Source organism: Acinonyx jubatus, chromosome C2 (genome assembly GCF_027475565.1).
Source record: "Acinonyx jubatus isolate Ajub_Pintada_27869175 chromosome C2, VMU_Ajub_asm_v1.0, whole genome shotgun sequence".
Taxonomy (NCBI): Eukaryota; Metazoa; Chordata; class Mammalia; order Carnivora; family Felidae; genus Acinonyx; species Acinonyx jubatus.
The window spans coordinates 12,721,535-12,743,236 of NC_069384.1; the positions used below are offsets into that span (position 1 = coordinate 12,721,535).

Here is a 21,702-nt window from a genome sequence, read left to right on the forward strand (position 1 = left end):
CCGCCCCGCGCAGGCGCTTGGGCGCTTTTCCCGTGGCGCTCCGCGGCGCGGGCGATTTGGAAGAATGGCGGGCAGTTGGTCGCCGGGTTGCAAAGGTTGCTCTTCTACTAGCTGTACGTGTGGCGGCGACAAGGGCAAGTGGGGCGACTCCTCCCTGTTAGGCAGGCGGCTCTCGGAGGACTCGGACCGTCACCAGCTGCTGCAGAAGTGGGCCAGCATTTGGACCTCCTTGAGCGGGGACCCGTCGGTGGCCTGTGCAGAGAGGACGCGGCGCGAGGAGGCTGTGGAGCCGGCCGAGGAGGAGGACAGGCCGCTGGTGTTTCTGTGCTCCGGCTGCCGGCGACCGCTGGGCGACTCCTTGAGCTGGGTGACGAGCCAGGAGGACACCAACTGCATCTTGTTGCGCTGTCAGTTGCCGCGCCGGGCAGGGGGGGAGGGGGGGAAGCTTGGGGCCACCTTCTTTCCTAGCGTGCCGCACCTGGACGGCCCGGGAGAAGAAGGAAAGAGGGGTGTTTTGGGGCTGTCTAGGGTTTTTAAAAGCAGAAAAATCTGGGAAGGTGAGCTGTCCCAGGAAAAGGGGAGAAGGAGGGTCACCCCTGCGTCTTCGGCTCATGAGACCGGTCCTTTTCTGGGGTCCCCCAGCCCAGAAGAGCAGCGATTGAACCAGCATCTTGTGGTTTTACATTGCTCAGTAAAAAATGACCAACTAAATGAGGATAATACATACACGCGGTAGTTAGGAGGATTAAATGAGTTAATGTGTATCATGAGCTCAAAATGGCTAGTAAGGGCCACTTGAAGTGATTTTTGTAACGGAGATACCGTTAATCCTCCCAATCTGTCATTGTTGATCCTGGATTGCTTCCAGAGTTGCCTCCGTTAGAACAGCATGTACTTGGGTTGAGATTTTTGATACAGTAGGAGAATCTTTTTTTTTTTTTTTTAGTAGGCAAGACATAATATGTATGGTGTTAAATCTTTCATTTTGCTTGTAGTTTCTGTTTTTACAGAAAGTAGAACTATCTTTTTCCACATGCTTTTTTGTTCTGTTTTATGTATAAAACCCCTTCTGTTACTTTTTCTATAACAGTTTTTAAATTTTAAAAACTGTCAGCTTTAGACAGTTCAATTTACCCCACCCCCCACCCTGTCCCTTTCCCCATTGCTGCCATGAAAGATAAAGAAATGAACTCTTGGATTAATTTCCATTTCCTTCCGCCTCAGTTTGAGTTAGTTATTTTTACTTTGTCAAGGTTTATAACATCTATGTTCTGTTCTGTAGCCATAGCCTGGGCATTGAAGCTTAATGTAATGTTTGTATGAATTTGTTTCTCAACTCCAGGACTCTTATTAATACAAGAAAGCTTAATAGCTTTCTCATTTCTGAGTTGTTTATTTCATTAATCATCATCAGTAGTCCCTTCCCACCCCCACACCAATCCCCAAGAAAACTTCAAATTTGAGTGGTTGAAAATGCCTTTCTGTTCTCTTTCACATAAACGTCCTCTTGACTGCATGTACAATTCTGGGATCATGCTCTTTGCTTTTTCTAGGCAGGGACCAGCTAGTGCAAAGGCCCTGAGGCTGGTGTGACTGAAGAGCAGAATGAAGAAGGCGGCAATAAAAGAGAGGAAGGAAGGGGTCAGAAAATTCAGGGCTTTCGAGGCTGTTCTTCAGAATTGGAATCTATTCTAGTGAGTGAATGGAATAGAATTCTATTCTAGTGAGTATTAGAATATTCTAATCTATTCGGCAAGGGAGTGATATGGCCCAGATTTTTCTTTGGAGGAAGCTCTGAAGGGAAGGTTAAGTGTGGAAGTGGGAGGTCAGTAGGAGCTAGTGCAATAGTCTAGGCAAGAGGACGTAGTGATGGTTTGGGAGCAAGAGTGAGTTTCGTGAGGTGGAATTGCCAGGACTGATCGGTGGAGTGGATATGGGGGTTACGGAGGATGAGATGAATCAAGGGTGACACCTTGCGTTCTGATATGAGCAACTTGGTAGATGGAGGTGGAATTTACCCCGTTCAGGTAGACCGTAGGAGGTGAAACCAATTGCTTTGGACGTTTTAAGTGTGAGGTCTTTTTCATTTCCCTCTGTCCCCCATCCCTTCCTTAGTGTATCCTGGACCTAGATCCTCTGGGAATGTTTCCTGCTTCTGGGGTCAGCTGTGACACCATCCAAGTCATGGCCTAAATAAAAGATTTTTGTCCAAGTCCCTGAGAGCTCTGCATTTGTAACCTGGGGGTGTATGCATTGCCTTTTAACATCTTTCTTGGTTTTATTTTATTCATTTTTAGACTAATTTAAAAAAAGGTTTCTTTATTTTGAGAGAGAGTGCATGCACACGTGCTATCGGGGGCAGAAAGAAAGGGAGAGAGAATCAGTGCTGACAGTGCAGAGCCAATGTGGGGTGTGTGTGTGGCGGGGGGGTGGGGTGGGGGGGCTTGATCCCACGAACCCCGAAATCATGACCTGAGGTGAAATTAAGAGTTGAACCTTAACTGACTGAGCCACCCAGGCGCCCCATCTTTCTTGGGTTTAATCCCAATTTTACTGTACCTTGCAGGTATTCTTGGTAATCTGTGACTGAGGTTCTAGGTGTTCCAGTCTTTACTGGTGATTGAATTTTCCCCCCTAGTTTTACTTGTTAATGTCAGTGGTTTTCATGGATGAGAAAGAACTCTCATTCTGCCACCTTTTTTCCAGGAGATGTACAGAGGTACATTTTGTTTTGAGCCACCCTTGTATGCCTGTGGGACTTTGGGCTCTTATCTTTCCTGGTTCTCTGAGTTCTAAAAGGAAAATTGAATTAGAAGTTCTCCAGGGGCGCCTGGGTGGCTCAGTGGGTTAAGTGTCCAACGTCGGCTCAGGTCATGATCTCACGGTTGGTAAGTTCAAGCCCCACGTTGGGCTCTGTGCTGACAGATAGAGCCTGGAGCCTGCTTTGGATTCTGTGTCTCCCTCTCTTTCTGCCCTTCCCCCATTCACGCTCTGTGTCTCTCAAAAATGAATAAATGTTTAAAAAAAAAAAAGTTCTCTAAATACCTGCATGTGTCATATAGCAAACCACATTAATAAATTATTGTTACTTTGCTCTAGGTGTTTCCTGTAATGTTTCTGTGGATAAGGAACAGATACTGTCCAAACGTAAAAATGAAAATGGTTGGTGAGTAAGGCTATTATTATCTATTGGAATATGTGTATTTGAGAAAATGTTTATTTTTCAGCTAAAAATCTTTAAAAAGATCATTACCAGTAAGATTAGTTGGGATAAAAGTTTCTTTCTGGTGGTCAGTATAGAATCAGCCCATTTAATGTATTAACTCTTGAGCATTGGTGATCTTTTTAGATATTGCAATGGAAGAGTTTCTAAATTTCTTTTTTTAATTTTTTTTTTAACGTTTATTCATTACTGAGAGATAGAAACTGAGCATGAACAGGGGAGGGGCAGAGAGAGAGGGAGACACAGAATCCGAAGCAGGCTCCAGGCTGTGAGTCATCAGCACGGAGCCCGACACGGGGCTCGAACTCATGGACCGTGAGATCATGACCTGAGCTGAAGTCGGATGCCCAACCTACTGAGCCACCCAGGCGCCCCAGAAGAGTTTCTAAATTTCTAAAGTCACATTCTGACACTCTCTTGGGTGTTTGGGCTTAGTGCTAAAACAAGTTGAAAATTAAAAAAAAAAAAAAAGTCTATATCATAAAATCTTAGCCAAAGGATGCCTTAGACCAACGCTACCTACGTTTTTTTAATGTCATGCTACCCATAGAGAATGCTAGTCTCACACTTACACACATGTACATGTGGCCTGTTGAGGTAAACAGACAAGGCTGCATGAGGCTGCAGGCAGCCAGCACGGGGGCTCCAGCAAGCCCCAGGCCCCGTGCTCCCGCTCCCAGGGCTGAAGGCGTCACTCTCTTGGCATCCCCGTCATCCACTGTGCTACAAGTGGCATCTTCAGTAAACTGAATGGGAGGCTCTGCCTGTATAATTGTTGCCCAGGGTGTGCTTTACCGATATATATGAAGTAACTGTACACAGTTACTTCACAAACAGCGGTACACAAACAGCTCAACAGAAATTAATAATCATGTATGTTTTTTCACGTGTACTTAAAACTTCTGGGTTTTCCTTTTAAAGTCATGCTAGCTAGAGTGTCCAATTCAAATCAAGTGCATTTCAATTAGGAGATTACTCTTTTTAAGGAGAATTACATTAATGGTAGTACAGGTAGTACGTGTAGGTGGCAGAAATGGTGCTGCTGGCAACGCAGGTGACCTCAGTTTGGAAAAGCCAGACTTAGCTTGTTTTTCAGTTTGTAGATGGAGAACGGAAGGCCTGGGGAGATAGGCCACAGGACGGTGCAGTGGTTAGAGCTAGCACAGTGCTGTGCCTCCCCTCCCTTCCTGCAAAGTGTTCTTTCTTCTTTCCTTGCCGAGTTTACTTTTTTTGTTTTTAAGATATTCATTTATTTTGAGAGAGAGTGTGCGTGCACGCGTGTTCAAGCACGTGTTGGGGAGGGGCCAGGAGAGGGAGAGAATCCCAAGCAGTCTCCACATGCAATGTGCAGAGCCCCACATGGGCTCGAACCCATGAGCTGCGAGATCACGACCTGAGCTGAGATCAAGAGTCAGAGGCTTAACCGACTGAGCCATCCAGCTGACCCCAATTTTACTTATTTGGATGCCACTTTCACCATTTCTGCCATATTCATTTACCAGCTATCATGTACTTACTATCTTTCCTTACATTGACTCAGGATTTTATTTAAATTTATTTAAAAAGGAATCTAATGTATTACTGCCATACATATATCATTTGCCATTGATTAGATGTTTACTACAATGAAAACAGATGTTATTAAACTCTAGCAGGGATGCTGTCACCTCACTTGTTCTGAGCCCAAAGTCTGTTCTCTCACTGTAGAAAGATTTGCACCTATGAGATTCGTGTTCGAGACTTCCTAGCACCAGACTGAGACTTTCTTCTTCTTATAATTGGGATTGATAGAGAACTAAAGGGGAATTGACTCATCCTCTGTCAGCCAGTGTTATTTAGTCCTGTTTACTTGTATCACCTGAACCCATCATTCATGCCACATTACACTGTCCTAAATTTCATCAGGGTCCCATATTCCACACTTGGGGAAATATCGTATCGCTTTAGAATGCTCATATGTTTTTGATAGGCCTGTCCTACTGAATAGCTGCTTGCGTCATTCTGCAGCTGGTCAACAAGAACACTTGTGGGTTTTAGAAATGTGTCGTTAAGGTAGGAGTGTTTCCTGGGTCCGTTCTGTCGCTTGTTAAGTTTCTTACGTGCTAACTCATTTCTTGTCGAAAATCACCCTGTGATTTCTGGTACTGCTTTCTCAATATTGTTGTCCAAATTTAAGGGTAGGTTCTGGCCAAATCCTTGCCAGCTGTGAAAACAAAGACACTACAAAACTGGGGCGCTTGGGTGGCTCCGTCAGATCGGCAGCCGACTTCAGCTCAGGTCATGATCTTGCAGTCTGTGAGTTTGAGCCCTGCATCGGGCTCTGTGCTGACAGCTCAGAACCTGGAGCCTGCTTCGGGCTGCTTCTTCTCTCTCTCTCTGCCCCTTCCCTGCTTGCTCTCTGTCTCTCTCTCTCTCAAAAATAATAAACATTAAAAAAAATTAAAAAAGAAAAAGAAAAACCCTACAATAATTGTAGCTACTATCTCTTCATTGCTTCTCAAGATCACTGTGGAAGTGAATGGGTTTGCATGTATTCTTCAGTGGTGTTTACTTTGATTTTGATAATTTGGGATAAAACAATGTTACCCACTGATCAGTGTGTTTTGTATTTTACCTTTATTTAAGTATCCTTTTTTGGCTGATTACACCTGCATCATATGTTAGTTCACAGTCTTGGTAATTGTGTATGGCAGCCTCGTAAAGATTATGAGGTTCGATATGTAGTGTGGACATTTTCCTCTTCACCGTTGGTAGCATAGGTAGGGTTCCTTCCTGGGCTTTATGGAGAAATATAAAATGAATAGAAATGTAAAATATTAAAATATCCAAAAAACATAAAATATATTTAAAAATATAAAGTAAAAAATATAAAAGCCTATAGAAGCTTCATATATGATCAATGGCATATTATGTAGCTAGTTATATTACCAGTGAGAACTTATAATTTACTGGGCAGTGATTCATTTTGTTCTTGGCTCCCTATGGAGCTGCAGCAGTTAAAAAAGTCTCTCCGTATCTATAGGTAAACAATAATGCAGTCTAATAGATTGTTTGAGTCTTGGTTGGCTCCATTTTTTTGATGACAGGAATAGCTAGTTATTAGAAGGCATGATATAATCCTTTTGAAATAATAGCTATCTTTTGTGATGTATATTATATTATCATCACGAAATTTAAATCTTCAGTTATCAATTTGCTATGCGACAGGACTGTAATTTTCATATAGATATTTATAGCATGGCAAATTTGGGTAGGTCAATTTGATGAGGCATTTGGGTGACTGGATTCTAAGATATGTTTTTAAGTTTACTTATTTTGAGGGAGAGCTAGTGAGCAGGGGAGGGGCAGAGAGAGAGAGAGAGAGAATCTCAAGCAGTCCCTGCACTGACAGCATGGAGCCTGACACGGGGCTTGAATCCATGAACCATGAGATCATGACCTGAGCCAAAATCAAGAGCCAGACGCTTAACCGACTGAGCCACCCAAGTGCCCCTGGATTCTAAGATTTAAAGAAGACATGAATCGACATTGGTGGGGCAAATTATATTCAAATATGCAGATCCTGAGTTGGGAAATAACTAGAATGAAGGAGCAATTAATTATGTGGAGAACTTGGATCATTAAGTAGAATATTTGTGAGTTGCCTATGTGGAGCATGTCTGGAGTGAGTAGAAGAGAGTTAGGTCGAAGTCTAATTAAAAAAGAGAAAGCTTCTGTAACAGATGCACGATGAGCACATGTCCAAGATTTATTTCACTCATTTCCTGAGGGAATCGGAACATGGCAAAGCTGGTTTAGAGAAGGACACTCTCTGGAGAACAAATCTAGTTCGTGTCCACCAGGACAATAAAGCCTCCGCCTTTGAGGTTATCTTTTGTACTAGCAGAGAACATTTGCCTCTCCAGCAGACTAAAATCATTTGTGGTGTTACAGATTGTTAATCTTACTAATCTGCTTTCTGTAAGTCCTCATCGAACTTCAGAGTCTGGGCCCTGATCCGTAGTAAGTAGTAAGCGCCCAATGTTACCTTTCAAGTAGAGCGAAGTGTGGCCCATGGGTCAGGCACTTCTTTTTGTAAATATATTTTTATTGGAACATAGTGCCTATCTGGTTATGTATTGTCCGTGGCTGCTTCTGTGCTACATTAGTAGGGGTGAGTCATTGCAACAGACACCATGTGGCCTACAAACCTAAAATATTTGTTCCCTGGATCATTACAGAAAAAATGTGTCCACCCCTGTCCCAGAGCGTTAATGATTCTCAGTGGGCTTGGTGGACAATATGAGATTAAAAGAGCCTGTGGAATCCTTTCCTTCTTTTCAAGTTTTAGATCATTCTTCTTAACACCAGATTGAGGCATTTACATTCTAGAAAAACTCCACATCAATATCCTCTCGTCACTTTTCTATGTGTCCCCCGTCACTAGGTGCTTAAGTCATTGCGGCCTGGAAGCAACTGTCCACACTTCCAATATATGTTACTACCATTTCTTTCCTCCCTTATTCATATGACTTAGTAAGGTTGAAATAACATATTTTAGCCACTTAGATGTTAAATGTTTCTGGATTTTAACAGTGGGATCTTTGTTATAACGAGTTGTACCCTGTTTGCTGAAGCACCGGCCTTTCGCTGTTGCAGTGTTCTGGAGACGTTGTACTGCTCTGGGTGCTCGCTCAACCTCGGTCACATCTACAGATGCACACCCAAGAGCCTAGATTACAAGAGAGACTTGTTTTGCCTCAGGGTTGAAGCCATTGAAAGGTAAGTTTGATAAATAAATGGTTATCTCCCGATTCCCCAGTTTTCTGCAGAAAAATTAGTATAAAAATAGCAGAACGAAATCAACGCTATTTGGTTAAAATACATTTTCAAGTAATAATTTCTGACAAAAAGCCAATGATTTTTTTTGTTTTGACCTGATATATTTGGCATGGGAAAATCAGACATACTAAATTATAAGGAGAAAGCACTGCGAGAACATTTTTCAGAGTAAAAATATGTTCAGTTTTTCCTAAAAAGGTTTTTAAGCGATATGTGTTGTCCATTTTATTTTCTCCCCATTTTTTAGCCTAGAATATCATGAAGAATTAGGAATTTCAAAACTAGTTGGGTAAGAAGTACCTTTGGTGTTCTGGAAAAACAAATACAAAGTCTAACCATTTTCTTGAGTCTAGTGAAGAATCGCCTGCTTTCTCTGAGGATGCAAGGAAGTGCCTTCATTCTTCATGATTTCTAAAAAGTAAACATTTGGAAACAAGGCAAATGGGAGGCTGATGACAGACGTCAGTTAAAGAATTTCAGAGATCTTAATGGCCTTCTAATTAGCCTTTTTTTTTTTTAATGTTTTTATTTATTTTTGAGACAGAGAGAGACAGAGCATGAGCAGGGGAGGGGCAGAGAGAGAGGGAGACACAGAATCCGAAGCAGGCTCCAGGCTCTGAGCCGTCAGCCCAGAGCCTGACGCGGGGCTCGAACTCACGGACTGTGAGATCATGACCTGAGCCGAAGTCAGATGCTCAACCAACTGAGCCACCTAGGCACCCCATAATTAGCCTTTTTTACTAGGAAACACAAAATTAAATAACTCATTTGACTCCTGCGTATTTTCACTTATCCTAGAAAAGATGTAATCCTCAAGATTTTAAAGATGCCTAAAAATCTTATATATCAGGAAAGAAGAAAACTTTAAGAAGAAATTAAAGAGCTTATACTTTCATTACTTGAGGTATTTTGTCACTCGTGCTGAATTCCTCAGCTTTTCTCTTCAAAAGATTTAAAACAGTATTCTTTTTATCAGAATTGTGATTTCTCATCAAATTATTCTTTGATAACTTTAGTCTGCCACCTTGTTTGAAACTAGACAGGTTCACACCAGAATTTTAAACTCTGCAAACTTCTTACAGCCCGCACACAAAAGAAGGATGAACAGGTACTGTTCACTGTTGTGTGGATGGAGGCCTGTCTGGAGAGATAGCAGATCTGTTTTGGTTTTAAGATAGGAATAGAAGACCCAGGCCCAAACAGATGCTCCTTTAATCTCCATGAGAATTTTACTACGATCTGTGAAAATTAAGTGAGGGAGAGGACAAGTGTGAAAGGATGAAATCTCAGCTTGGTCGGCTTGGTACAAAACTTTCAAAAGTGGTACATATCTGTATAAAAAGAAACGTGGAAAACTTTGCCACAGGAGATTATAGTATTGAAGTTGTTTTTTCCTCTTAGGGTGGAATTTTAATGCCAAGGAAACTGCTTGGTTTTAGAAGTGTTTATTTACAGGTTTTTTTTTTGTGTGTGTGTTTTTGTTTTTTGGTTTTTTTTAAAGATTTTATTTTTGGGGCGCCTGGGTGGCTCAGTCGGTTGGGCGTCTGACTTTAGCTCAGGTCATGATCTTGTACTCCGTGAGTTTGAGCCCCACATGGGGCCCTGTGCTGACAGCTCAGAGCCTGGAGCCTGCTTCGGATTCTGTGTTTCCCTCTCTCTCTGCCCCTCCCCTGCTCATGGTCTGTCTCTCTCACTCTCAAAAATGAATAAATGTTAAAAAAAAAAAAAAAAATTAAAAAAAAAAAAAAGATTTTATTTTTAACTGATCTCTACACCCAGTGCAGGACTTGAACTCATGACCCTGAGATCGAGAGTCACACGCTCCACCCGCTAAGCCAGCCAGGAGCCCCTATTTACAGTTTTGTAAATTACTTAGTGCCACTTCATCTCCCACCTCCTCTCATTTTTTTGCCTTCTGCAATTTTGTCTCCCATGCCATTTTTCAGAAATACAATCAATGAGGTTTCCACAAGAAGATAGTTCTTATTTGACAAAAGAAGTGACATACTGGAGTTACTACATGTGATAAAAGACTTCAAAAGAAATGTAAATTAATCAAGTTTTCTTTGGAGAAATACTGGCACCTTCTTGTTTGCTGTTTTGATCTCTTGGGTTACCAACACTGGGCCTGTTTTCCTTGTTTCCAGGCCAGTTTTTCTCTTCCTGCGTATTGTCTGCACCACAGCATCCCCTAACCTCAGAGAGCCGGGCACAACAACTTGGACGATTGCTGTTGAAGTTGCCACATTGGGGTGACCAGAACTGACTCCATAGATTATTTACTACAAGTCCGATTTGAAATTATACGTGTTCCCCGAAGTTATAGAAACCAAAAAAGCAGTGGCTTCCTCAGGATCTTTTCAAATTTTTTAATCATAGAATTTTGAACTATGACTGTTAATGTTTTGGCACCCAGCTAACTAAAGAGCAAGTTCGTTCCAGTAATGAAATACTTAGAGTATTGGAAAATATGTAGGAATATCAGGACAAAGCTGTTACAGAGAAAAATACGATTTTCTGTAATACAACTTCCTACATAGGTTGCTGGTAACAAAAATAGTTATTTTGTGTTTACTTGGTACAAACAGATAGTGTAATATACTTAGAGTTTTAATATTAACTAAAATGAATTTAATATTTGCGTCCTTTTCCTATTTTAACTTTGTTCTGCACTGTACTTCAGTTATATTTTAGGGTCCTCGGAAAAGCAAATCGTGTCAGAAGATAAAGAACTTTTTAATCTTGAAAGCAGAGTTGAAATAGAAAAGTCTCTAAAGCAGGTAATTTTGTTCTGTATTTCGTATATCTTTGTATGAACCACTTCCCTGTTAGTGAACAAGGGCTCCTCCACAAATACTCCTCACAAAGGCATCTATTTTGATCTTAGTACTTTCATGGTAAGAGAGTGCTTATTTTATTTCAGTTGTTAGTAAAATTGATTTTGGGGGCGAGCCAAACTACAATTTAAGCTAAAGCTTTATCAAAAAAAATAATAAGTCATTTCATGTTTCAATCAAAGCAGTGTATAATCTAAAACTAGTAAACTGTATTTCATTTGATTCAGTTCTCATGGTATAAACGACCCGATTTTTAAAAGCTCTTTATTTATTTATTATTTGAGAGAGAGAGTGCGAGAGTGAGCATGAGTGGGGAGGGGGGACAGAGGGAGAGAGAGAGAAAATCCCAATGGGACTTGATCCCACGAACCTTGAGATCATGACTTGATCTGAAATGAAGAGTCAGACCTCAACCAACTGAGCCACTCAGGCGCCCCAACAACCTAATTTTTGAACGTTAACATCTTTTCATGGCCAGATAGGCAACATTCTGATGTGTGTATAAGAGAACTCCAGGTTAGAGACTGAGAACTACTGTTAATATAATGATGCCTTATTTATATAAAATTTAGTTTATGCCTCTAAATAATTTCATTAAACACTGAATATGTGTAATGCATATCATAGTCATACATTTTATTGATACATATTTTAATCACTTAATGGTGCAATTTTAATCGTGATCATATGTGTATCTTATTTTTTCAATTCGATAGATGGAAGATGTTTTGAAAGCATTACAAGCGAAGCTGTGGGAGGTTGAATCAAAGTTGTCCTTTACCAGCTGCAAAAGCTGAAATGTCTTCCACGTGCCCCATTCTGGACTCCCTGCAGGTAGATGCTTTCTTTTGTAGCAATTCTAGTCATTCGATTTCGCTCGGAATGGAAAGAATTGTAAATGACCGTATGAATACAGCGCACCCTCTTGTATTGATCAGATGAGAAGAATTGTAGCATTACTTTTAGGATACATTCTTTCCCAAAGTCAAAATTTAAAGCCGTTTTATGATACTTGCTGAAATTGGAATTTTGGAGTTTTTATTTTGATAAACTGCTATGATTTTCTGTACTGTTTTCTCCTTTGTATCAAATTCATTGTTCATTTCCTTTCTTAAGAAACACGTATTCACCTTGAATACTTTGGGAAATATTTGATATTGAAGGACAAGAAAATCTTGGAGGTTTTCCACCCACTGTGTGAGTGAATCTTTGAAGACCAATGCATAAAGCTCTGAAGAAACTGGTCGTTGAGTTATTTCTCAGAACTGTTTGAAAACTTGCACAAGAGCAGACGAGCGTATGTTCCAGTGGTAGCAGAATTCCACTTGATCTGTTTGTTTACTACCATACGCCCCCAAAAATCTGGAATAATGTTCACCAAAGAGATTAGTAGTCATCTCTGAGGGTGGGATTCTAGGGGATTCTCAGTTTTCTATAATGTGGGACTTAGAGTAAACATGGGCTATTTTTAAAATCAGAGAGAGAATAAAGATGAAAACAAAGCATTTTAAAGTTGATTTTTACGAAACTGAGTTGTGGTATTTAACTGAACTCAGAAGTCCTGACGCCATGAGTTGTACATGTTTACCGGACCGGTTGCACTGGGGAAGGCTGCTCAGGAATATAAGGGTAACCCCAGATTTCTCCAGGCCCCTTTCTGTTTTTGGGTGCAGATGAGGCTGCATGACATTAGTACTCAGAACGTAGGAGTAATTCAACTCGGTTTCTGCTCAGAAGTTCCCTAATTCTTTCCCAGAATACTTAAGGTACCCTAACCAAAGGTCCTAAGTCAGATCAACTGAATCATTTAAAGCTATTGAGTAACTTTTGACCAGTTGGCAATAGCCTCTAATAACTAGAAATCCGTGAGCCCTCTAGGGTAGAATGCGGGGGAGAGAAAGCACACACCCGTACCCGCTGGCGACGAGAGAGTCCTCTTGCCTCCGTGAGCTTGATGCAGTCCCGAGTGTCTGTCGCCTTAGGTGCTTCAGGGGCACATTCAGAAGAGAGGGGAGAGGATGTCAGCAGCAGGATTCAGCTGACTTTCTGGTTGCGCAGGTAACAGTACGCCAACAGTCTCTTTGGGGGCTATCCCAAAGACAGGTGGTTTGGCTCCCTAATTCCGTAATATCCTGCTCATACCGGGACATGCCAATCCATGCGCCTTGAAAAGTGCTCATTTCACCGAGGAAAACTCATTTCTAGTCGCCACAGTGCTGACGCCTCCCTGTTGTGGGTCAGGAGAGAAGCATGGCTCCCGTGCCCTAGGCTGCCTCTAGGGCGGGCCTTTGGTCAGCCGTCCCCGGAGCTGTATGTCCAGGGAGGGTCCTTCACATGAAGTTAGCTCACCGGTCCTGGGTGCAGACGGAAAGCTCACACACATTTTGTCACGTGGTCTTCACTGAAGCATCTGACCGGAAATGCCAGGAAACCGTCGTGTTCTTCATCTTTGGCCTCTGCCTGTGATGTCACTGAAGGGGTGTCCTTGCCACTGCCATGGGACAGCGATGCCGAGGTTCCCAAACTGCTCACCCCGAGGGGTCCAAGTGGGACTGCTTTGTGTCCCCTGCATGCTGCCCTGTGACACTTGCAGAAGGAGGGGGTCTGCCCGACTCCGGGACAGCCTCTCCTTGGGCCACGTGTCTCCCCAAAGCCTGGTAAGCCTGGCTTTTCTGGCTTTCCGTGAGGTCTCGTCAGAATGCTGCTTTGTAAACTTCACCCTGTCTTTCCACCCTAAAACCTATAAGATGTGAGGCAATGGGGCCTTGTTTCTATTCCTTGCAACTGGAAAACACAACGTGCCATTGTTTCTGGTTACCAAGCTCTGGTAAGTGGCTGCTTGTGAGCAGGAACGAGGGCGCTGAAGCAAGAAATGGTCGTTCCCCCCAAATTGCATAAGACCCCGCAAGGAGCCTTCAGGCAGATCTGCCCTGAAATTGTTCTTCCAGCCATCCCCATAAAGGGTGCGCCCCAGTGCTTCAGGGAGAAGATACGGAAACCGGCACCAGAACCCATTATGTGGCCTTTACAGACTCCTAACTATGTCTGTGTAGAACGTTATATAGAATTTCATCCCAGAATGTGGGTTCTGTCCTCAGCAAATTCTCCCATCGTGTTTATAAATTTCCGAGCTCAAGAGCCCCCTGAGGTCATTGTTCTGTGCAGCATCGATGCCTGGATGGATGATTCTAGTCAAGCTCTGGACATTTAAATTGGGCAAAATCGGGGAGAATTCATCCTTGAAGAATGGGGTCTAGGCATTTAGCGGGAACTTCTTGAACGAAGAAGCCGTGAGTGAAGGTTCCCTCAGCTTATTTTTGAGAGAAGATCTCACGGGTAGCAGAAATTCCAGGTCAGGGTCCCAGTTTAACTGCTTTATGAGCCGTGTGACCCTGAGCAAATTATTTAATCATTTTGAGCCTCTGTTTTCTCATCTGTAAAATGAGGACATAATAGCCTTTCCTTGAATCACAGATCATCAAATTAGATAATGCTTAAGAGTGAGTACTCTGAAAACAGTAAAGCATCACAAAAATAAACAACGATTTAACCTTGTTTAAAATGGGTTGATCTGATTCACTCTTCTAGCTGGTATACCCATGGGAATCTATGGATGGAAAGGGAAACCTCTGAAACACTGTAATACAGGTATAAATATTACCGTTTATTGAATTTCTTTCTCCAGTTACAAACATATGAACATTGTAGAAGATTCAAAAAATAGAAGCATGACACAAAGAAAATAAAATCTACACGTCCTCTCACAAGTAAAAGACAATTATTATTCACTTTTTGGGGTATATCTTTGTAGTCATTTTTATATGCTAATTTAGAACCCTACTGAACATACTGTTTTCACATAAACTACTTCATTGCTGTTTCTGCAATTATTAAATATCTTCTATAACCTGATTTCTTGTGACTGTATTTTTAACGAAACACTGATTTTAGAGCCTGCTTAAGTGTAATCATACGGGATGGTATTCCTCACATCTTTTCATTTAATAAATGGAAACACTGTATCTTAAGACTTCAGTGATTACAGCCACACTCACTCTTCACCTCTTCTGGAGAAAAAGTGAAAATGCCTGAAAGCTGATGACTTAAAATTTTGTATCGATAGTCAGTGCTGTAGATCTTTTCTGTTCTTCCTGATTAAGATAAATAAGCGGGGAGCCGCGTGCCTGTGGAGAAACAGAAAGCTCGTTTGCAGTCACTGCGAACTGAGGGAAGATCATTTGATCTAACCCAGACTCGTTTGGGGGACTGGTCATTAATTTTGTTTAGTAAGAGCTGAGTTCCGTCTGTCGGGAGGGGGTTTTATCCAGGCAGGTGATCACGGTGGCCCGCCGTCAGGGTCAATCGTGTAATTGTAGTCTCTTCAGAATGTTTACACTTGCCTAAATTCTTGTGATGGTAAGTGGAAGGCAGCGTGAAGTGAGGGGGTCAGAGGAGTGACAGGCTGGGCAGGAGTCTTACTGGCCCAAATGCGATTTGAACTAGAATCGCCTCCCTTCGTTCCAGTCCGCTCCCATTGACTTTTGCTAGCCTGACAACATTAAGCCTAACTTTCCCCCCCGCCCCCCAAACAGTTGCCACATGGCTTTAGATATCCTCCATCTAATTGTAGGCAGAGAGATGGACAAGGTCCCCCCCGCCCCCAGGGTCCTTTCAACCTTCTAGCCCATTTGAGCTGAAGAAGGAGATGAGAAATAATTCAAAGAGAAACGAGAATCCACGAACCGACTTTGCAGACTTGAATTCTCTTCCCCACGTATGCTGTCACCTCCGTGTGCCTCCCCCTGACCACCGTACCGTCATCCGGAGCTGCGGGTTTAGGATTCTGGAGGCTTCCTGAGAATAGCAAATTACGAATAAGCAGGGTGTGTGTCTGATGGAATACCATTTTCCAAACCGAATATAAGAGTAGGTAACCATTTTGAAGAGAAAGGTTCTGGAGCCTTCAAAGGATTTTGCCCGGGGGACAGACAGACGGCTGCTTTTTACTCCTAGCTGCTTCCCGGGGATGACTTCTGCTCTTAGGTAGCGTTTAACGATCATTTCCTACGTACCCAGCACTGTGCTTGGAGCTGGGGGCTCACCCCAGTCTTCACAAAACCCCCTTTCACGGGAATCCTTACTCCCATTTTGTAGATGCAGAAACAGATTCAGAGAAGTTAAAGAACAGCCTGACTCCCCAGGGCTCTACCTCACTTCTGCCTCCTCCGTCTATTCTGAGCTGCAGTTGGGACGCCCCCTTGGTTCTTAGCAATCAAATATGTTAAGGGAAGGCGAGTCACCGCCGTGTTAGCAGCTTTGGTATCTAGAAGGGTTTAGAACCCTTTTCTGTAAAATGAAGCTGACTGGGGCTCTTTGGCGCGAGTTCTCTCCACCTCCTTTGTTTCTCCCTTGAGGCTCCCTGGCCCGGCCGCTTGCAAGCCCTGCCCTTTTCCCGTGTTTCGGATCTCCCCTGCACCCCCTCCTTCCTGTCCTTTGTTTTACATTAGTGCACTTGCCGCCACGGAAGTCACAGATTACGCTTGTTTGTTAGCTTACTGTCTCTCTGTTGGAGGGTGATCTCCACGAGGACATGGCTGGAAGGGGATGCGGCCGCACAGTCAGCGCTCGTTTACGATTCAGCAGGATGACTTCTGCCGAGTCACCTGTCTAATTTCTCACATCTCCAGCCACAGTCCACTCTGCGGACTCTACTCTTGCCCGGCAGACGCGCTCAGGTGTCCTTTTGGTGCGGCCCGGCTACCTCACCGCACGGCTCTCCCACCTATAGCCAGACCCGCTGGTGACAAGCTGTGGCCTTTGGATCGTTCACTCCGGGCATTCTCCTGAAACCACTCTCCTTCAGGCTAGCAACGAAGGTTCCCACAAAGTGCTCCTATCTGTCTGAAATCCCTCCAACTTGCCACAATTTGCTTTTTTTTTTTAAGGTTTTATTTTGTTAAGTCATCTCCACACCCAGTGTGGCGCTCGAACTTACAACTCCAAGATCAAGCGTCGTGCACTCTGCTGACAAATTTTCAGTGGTCCTCCCTTTTAGAATTCTCTTCCCAGTTGTCCATATTTCCTAGCCATGCGTGATGAAATATGCAGGACCAAAATGGCACGGTGCCTGGGATCTGCTGTGAGATACTTCACTGAAGTCACCACACGGCAGGGGTGGTCAACACCATCGATCGTGGCCGGTCATCACTGACCAAGTGTGGAGGCTTCGTTATGACTCGGTTTTTTGCGAGTGTTTGCAAGATTTTGTCAAGCCAAACCACGAGTGCACGCTCATGCTCCATCGTTAATGACCTCTGACCTGCCCCTCCTGCCCTACCCCCCTTGCCACCCTCACCTGCTGCCCTCCCCTCGTTCTCTCTCTCCAGTCTTCCCTGGACACTTCCCGCCCTGTCCTGACTTCAGTGACCATCCTGGGTCTCCAAGTCCCCACAGCCCGGTCGGTCTCCCTCAGGCCCTGGTTCCGAATCCCCAGTGACCTGCACCCGCCCCCAGGTGCCCTCCGTGTGACATTGTCCTCTCTCGTGGGCCCTGGACCTGAAACACTGGTCACACGACATTCCCTGCCCCTCCGCCAACCCACCGTTGGGTCCGCCCTCCTTTCCCAAAGTCACGTGTTCCCCCGCCCATTTCTCCCTTAGGCGTCCTTACTTCTTGCTTGAATTACAGCAAAACCTTGGATGGCGAGTAACTTGTTCCGCAAGATAAACATTTTTAATAAATTTTAATTTGATAAACGAGCAATGTCTTGCAATACAAGTAGAACGTGCCACTGAATGTCACATGATCACAACTGAGCCAATGGTTCTTCTCTCTCTCTCTCTCTCTCTCTCTCTCTCTCTGTGGGATTGTGGATGATCATCTCCCGTTCTTGGATGCTCCGTCTCAGGCCATGGCGTTTGGCAGAGATCAGTGATTTTTCAGGACGTTGGAAGGTGCCCACAACTGGCACTAGTATTTTTTTGTCACTTCAAAGCACGTGGACAGTCTTTTGCTTTTCCAGACAAGAGAAGCCTAGGAATGCTCACTTCATTCTAGGTCAGCTGCCTGCAGATAGAGACCCTTTCCTCTGCTGTCTTATTGCCAGTGACATTCAACACAGTATATGACAAGAGTTTATTAATACCGTCCTGTAGTCAAAATCCGTTAGAGTGAAAATCGTCCTGTGCAATAACCCTCCTCTCTCTTGTCTCCCTCACACCAGCCCTGTAAGTGCAGGCTAGTTTATTTTTCTTCATATTTTGTATTTTCTGTATTATTTTTTATTATTTTGCAGTATTGTAATCATTTTTATATGAATATTTTTGGGTTGTGGAACAAATCTCTGAGTTTCCGTTATTCCTTATGGGGAAATTCGCTTTGATATTCAAGTGCTTTGGATTACAAGCATGTTTCCGGAACGAGTTATGCTTGCAAACCAAGGTTTTTTTTTGTTTTTTAATGTTTATTTGTCTTTGAGAGAGAGAGAGACAGACAGTCCAGGGGAAGGGGCAAAGAGAGAGGGAGACAGAATCTGAAACAGGCTCCAGGCTCTGAGCTGTCAGCACAGGGCCCGATGCAGGGCTTGAACTCGTGAACAGAGATCATGACCTGAGCTGAAGTCGGGCGCTCAACCAACTGATCCACCCAGGCGTCCCAACCAGGGTTTTACTGTATTTAGTTGGTCTTCATGCTTTAATTCCCTACCCCTGATCCAGTGAACACGCCATTGTCAAATGCATGTTCCCATGCTCGACATTACCACGTAGCACCCAGAATGTAGGTCTCTTGATCTGACTCCTGGCCCTTGTTCTGGCCCCAGATGGCTTCCTGGCTCTGTCTCCCAATTTGTTTACCTGAGACTCTGAACTTTTGCCAACCAGAACACTCTGTGTCTCAATATGCCATTCTTTAATATGTATACAGTTTTTACTTGTCCTTCAAAGTCCTGCTTGGATGTCACTTCCTCCAGGAAGCCCTTGTTGATTTCTCAGTCAGAAGTAATTTCTCCCACTTCATTCCTAAGTTCCCTCAGGATGTTTTTCTTGCCTCATTTGATTTCATATTATCGTTATGTGGGAAACTGTCCTGCAAGACTAACAAGTTTTTTTCCAGAGGCCCAACATGTAGGGACTCATATGTTGGAGGCAATTAATACTTGTTAAATGAAGAGAGAATTTTCATCTCCTGTCTACTTTGTACAGTCACGATGGTAAATGGAAAACTCTGAAAAGCAAAACAAAAATGTTTATACTAAAGCATTCTAGATCACTTTTAATATTTCAGAATTGACATATAAGGATGAAAGAAACTATCCCAATATGCATTGGTGGTGTGGGGTTAGAATTCCATGTTAACCATGTAAATAGGAACTCACGGGAAAAAAATACCAAACTGAACTCATTTACACGTGTAATTACCCACCTGTGATCATTCTGCGTTATCTATTTCCTCGTTCTCCTCCCACATCAAGGTAAAAAGTACTAACCAACTACAATCAATTCTTGGCATTGGGTGTGCGTGCACATGCAACCCTGTGGCTTGAAACAAGGTGCAGCATCGCCGTGGGCCTCACGCGCCACGGTGTGGGTGAGAAGCCTAGCAGATAGACGTCATAAGCCGCCTTCAAACGTGCGATGCACGAGAGGAGATTTGGAAGTAAATGGCATTGGGAATATTCTGTCAGTGGATCTTCCGTGATCGGGAAAGCCATGAAAGAAACCCACCGCCTTTATTAACATGGAAATCCAACAGGCACAGTCCTGTGGCCACCGGAAATAGTTGCTTTTTTTTTTTAATTTTTTAAAAATGTTTTTTATTTATTTTTGAGACAGAGAGAGACAGAGCATGAGCAGGGGAGGGGCAGGGAGAGAGGGAGACACAGAATCGGAAGCAGGCTCCAGGCTCTGAGCTGTCAGCACAGAGCCCGACGCGGGGCTCGAACTCACAGACTGTGAGATCATGACCTGAGCTGAAGTCGGACACTTAACCGACTGAGCCACCCGGGCGCCCTGGAAATAGTTGCTTTTAAAACAATTTTTTTTAATGTTTATTTTTGAGAGAGAGAGCAGGGGGGCGAGAGCAGGGGAGAGGCAGAGACACAGAATCCAAAGTAGGCTCCAGGCTGCGAGCTGTCAGCACAGAGCCCGACGCGGGGCTCAACCCCACGAACCGCGAGATCATGACCTGAGCCAAAGTCAGAAGCTCAACTGACTGAGCCATCCAGGTGCCCCTGAACAAGTTGCTTCTGATGAGGTCTTGATAGGATAGGAAGGAGTCAGGGAGTGGGCTTTGTCTCAGGACCCTCTTTCCTTGTTGGGGGAAAGGATAATCCTAGAACTGGGGTAGACAGGCCCTTGAGCTTCAAGAGGCAAAAGAAAAGTGGTTACCCAGGCATCTTGGTGTTGGGGCGGTGGGGGATTGTAACCCCTCGGGATGCTCTCCAGGGGCCCGTGGTCTCTGCACGGAGGGAGTCTGATGGGGCAGCCCTGGCCCGCCCAAGGGCAGGGGACTTCTCTCGAGCCACTGGAGACTCACGGTGGTTGGGGGGGGAGGGGGGGGGCGGGGGCGTCCCCTGGGAGCTTATGAGTCTGCTGTGATCCTGGACCTGAGTTCAACAAGACCCCGGGGTGGTCCCTATGCATGTTCGAAATTGAGATGGGCTGTCTGGAGGACAGTGAATACATATCCTTTAGTACCCTCATCTGTTCGGTCACAATTAACGTTCTCTGAATATCCTAGTTGTTTCCTCTGCGCCTCGTTGAACACCCCATGAAGCAGGTGAGGATTATGCTCCGGCTTGGAGTTGGATTTTTTTTCTCCCTAATCTGACCACAAGGGGCCGCATTTTACCACATAAATATTCATCGAGTCTGGCGGTCACCAGCTGGGGAGCTGCAGGAGGGCCCTTCCCGTGGATGGGTTGCCTCATCTCAACCTGGAGTTTATCCCTCTCCCTCGTAAGCGAGCCCCTTAATTAAAGTCACGTTCAAGGCCTCTCCCCGCTAACCCCCACCAGATTGCCAGCAGCTTAGATTACTCAGTATTCATTCCTGAAATTGTCTACACCTACACTCCCACGAGCATTTCCCCAAGAGACTTAGGTTTTACACTGAGAAGTTAATTATGTTTTCTCTTGCAGTCACTTCTTAAGTTTCCATGACTCAGGTTCATTGCTAACTCCCCTCCCCCAGTGCTTTCCGAGGGCTTATCCAGTGTTTGCCAGAGCACTTTGAAATGTTTTTTTTTAAACATTTTTTTTAATACATGAAATTTATTGTCAAATTGGTTTCCATACAACACCCAGTGCTCATCCCAAAAGATGCCCTCTTCAATGCCCATCACCTACCCTCCCCTCCCTCCCCCCAACATTTTTAAAATTTATTTTTGAAGGGGAGAGAGACTGGGTGGGGGAGGGGCAGAGAGCAAGGGAGACACAGAATCTGAAGCAGGCTCCAGGCTCTGAGCTGTCAGCACAGAGCCTGATGTGGGGCTCGAACTCACAAACTGTGAGATCATGACCGAAGCCAAAACCAAGAGTTGGATGCTCAACCACCTGAGCCACCCAGGTGCCCCTGCCTGAGCCCTTTGGAATTGCCAATCAAGAGAGAGGACAGCCTTCCTGAAAAAAAGCACATTTCTGATCACCTTGCTAATATGCCTGACTCACGGGACTTCCCAGGAATCCTAGCCGGTGTTGGTGCCATTCGTTCCTCTGGAAACATGAAGGAACGCTATTATCTTTTTTTTATGGGACAAGCCTTCAAAAGCATTTTATTCAGTTTAATACATTTTCCAAAACCTTAAAGTAAATTCAACAATCCT

The 21,702-nt window shown here is 44.0% G+C and overlaps 1 protein-coding gene across 4 annotated transcripts; it reads left to right on the forward strand.

Annotated features, from left to right (window-relative positions):
* Positions 1-2: 2 nt before the first annotated feature.
* MIS18A (MIS18 kinetochore protein A) lies at positions 3-11,715 on the forward strand. Of its 4 annotated transcripts, none has more exons than XM_027041723.2 (6): positions 3-407; positions 3,100-3,166; positions 7,799-7,984; positions 10,192-10,296; positions 10,728-10,824; positions 11,598-11,715. In XM_027041723.2, exons 1-6 carry the CDS (start codon positions 65-67, stop codon positions 11,676-11,678), a joined length of 879 nt encoding a protein of 292 aa, XP_026897524.2. In that variant the 5' UTR covers positions 3-64; the 3' UTR covers positions 11,679-11,715. The 4 variants fall into 4 exon arrangements, with proteins under 4 accessions (XP_026897524.2, XP_026897526.2, XP_026897527.1 ...); XM_027041725.2 differs by having other exon boundaries at positions 10-407; positions 7,862-7,984; XM_027041726.2 differs by lacking the exon at positions 10,192-10,296 and having other exon boundaries at positions 10-407.
* The last annotated feature ends 9,987 nt before the right edge of the window (positions 11,716-21,702 follow it).

Coding starts and splice junctions, on each gene's coding strand:
- MIS18A (XM_027041723.2), top strand. CDS start 65: ATGGCGGGCAGTTGGTCGCCGGGTTGCAAAGGTTGCTCTTCTACTAGC. Junction 3,167..7,798: donor CGTAAAAATGAAAATGGTTG/GTGAGTAAGGCT, acceptor GGATTTTAACAG/TGGGATCTTTGTTATAACGA. Junction 7,985..10,191: donor AGGGTTGAAGCCATTGAAAG/GTAAGTTTGATA, acceptor CCTTGTTTCCAG/GCCAGTTTTTCTCTTCCTGC.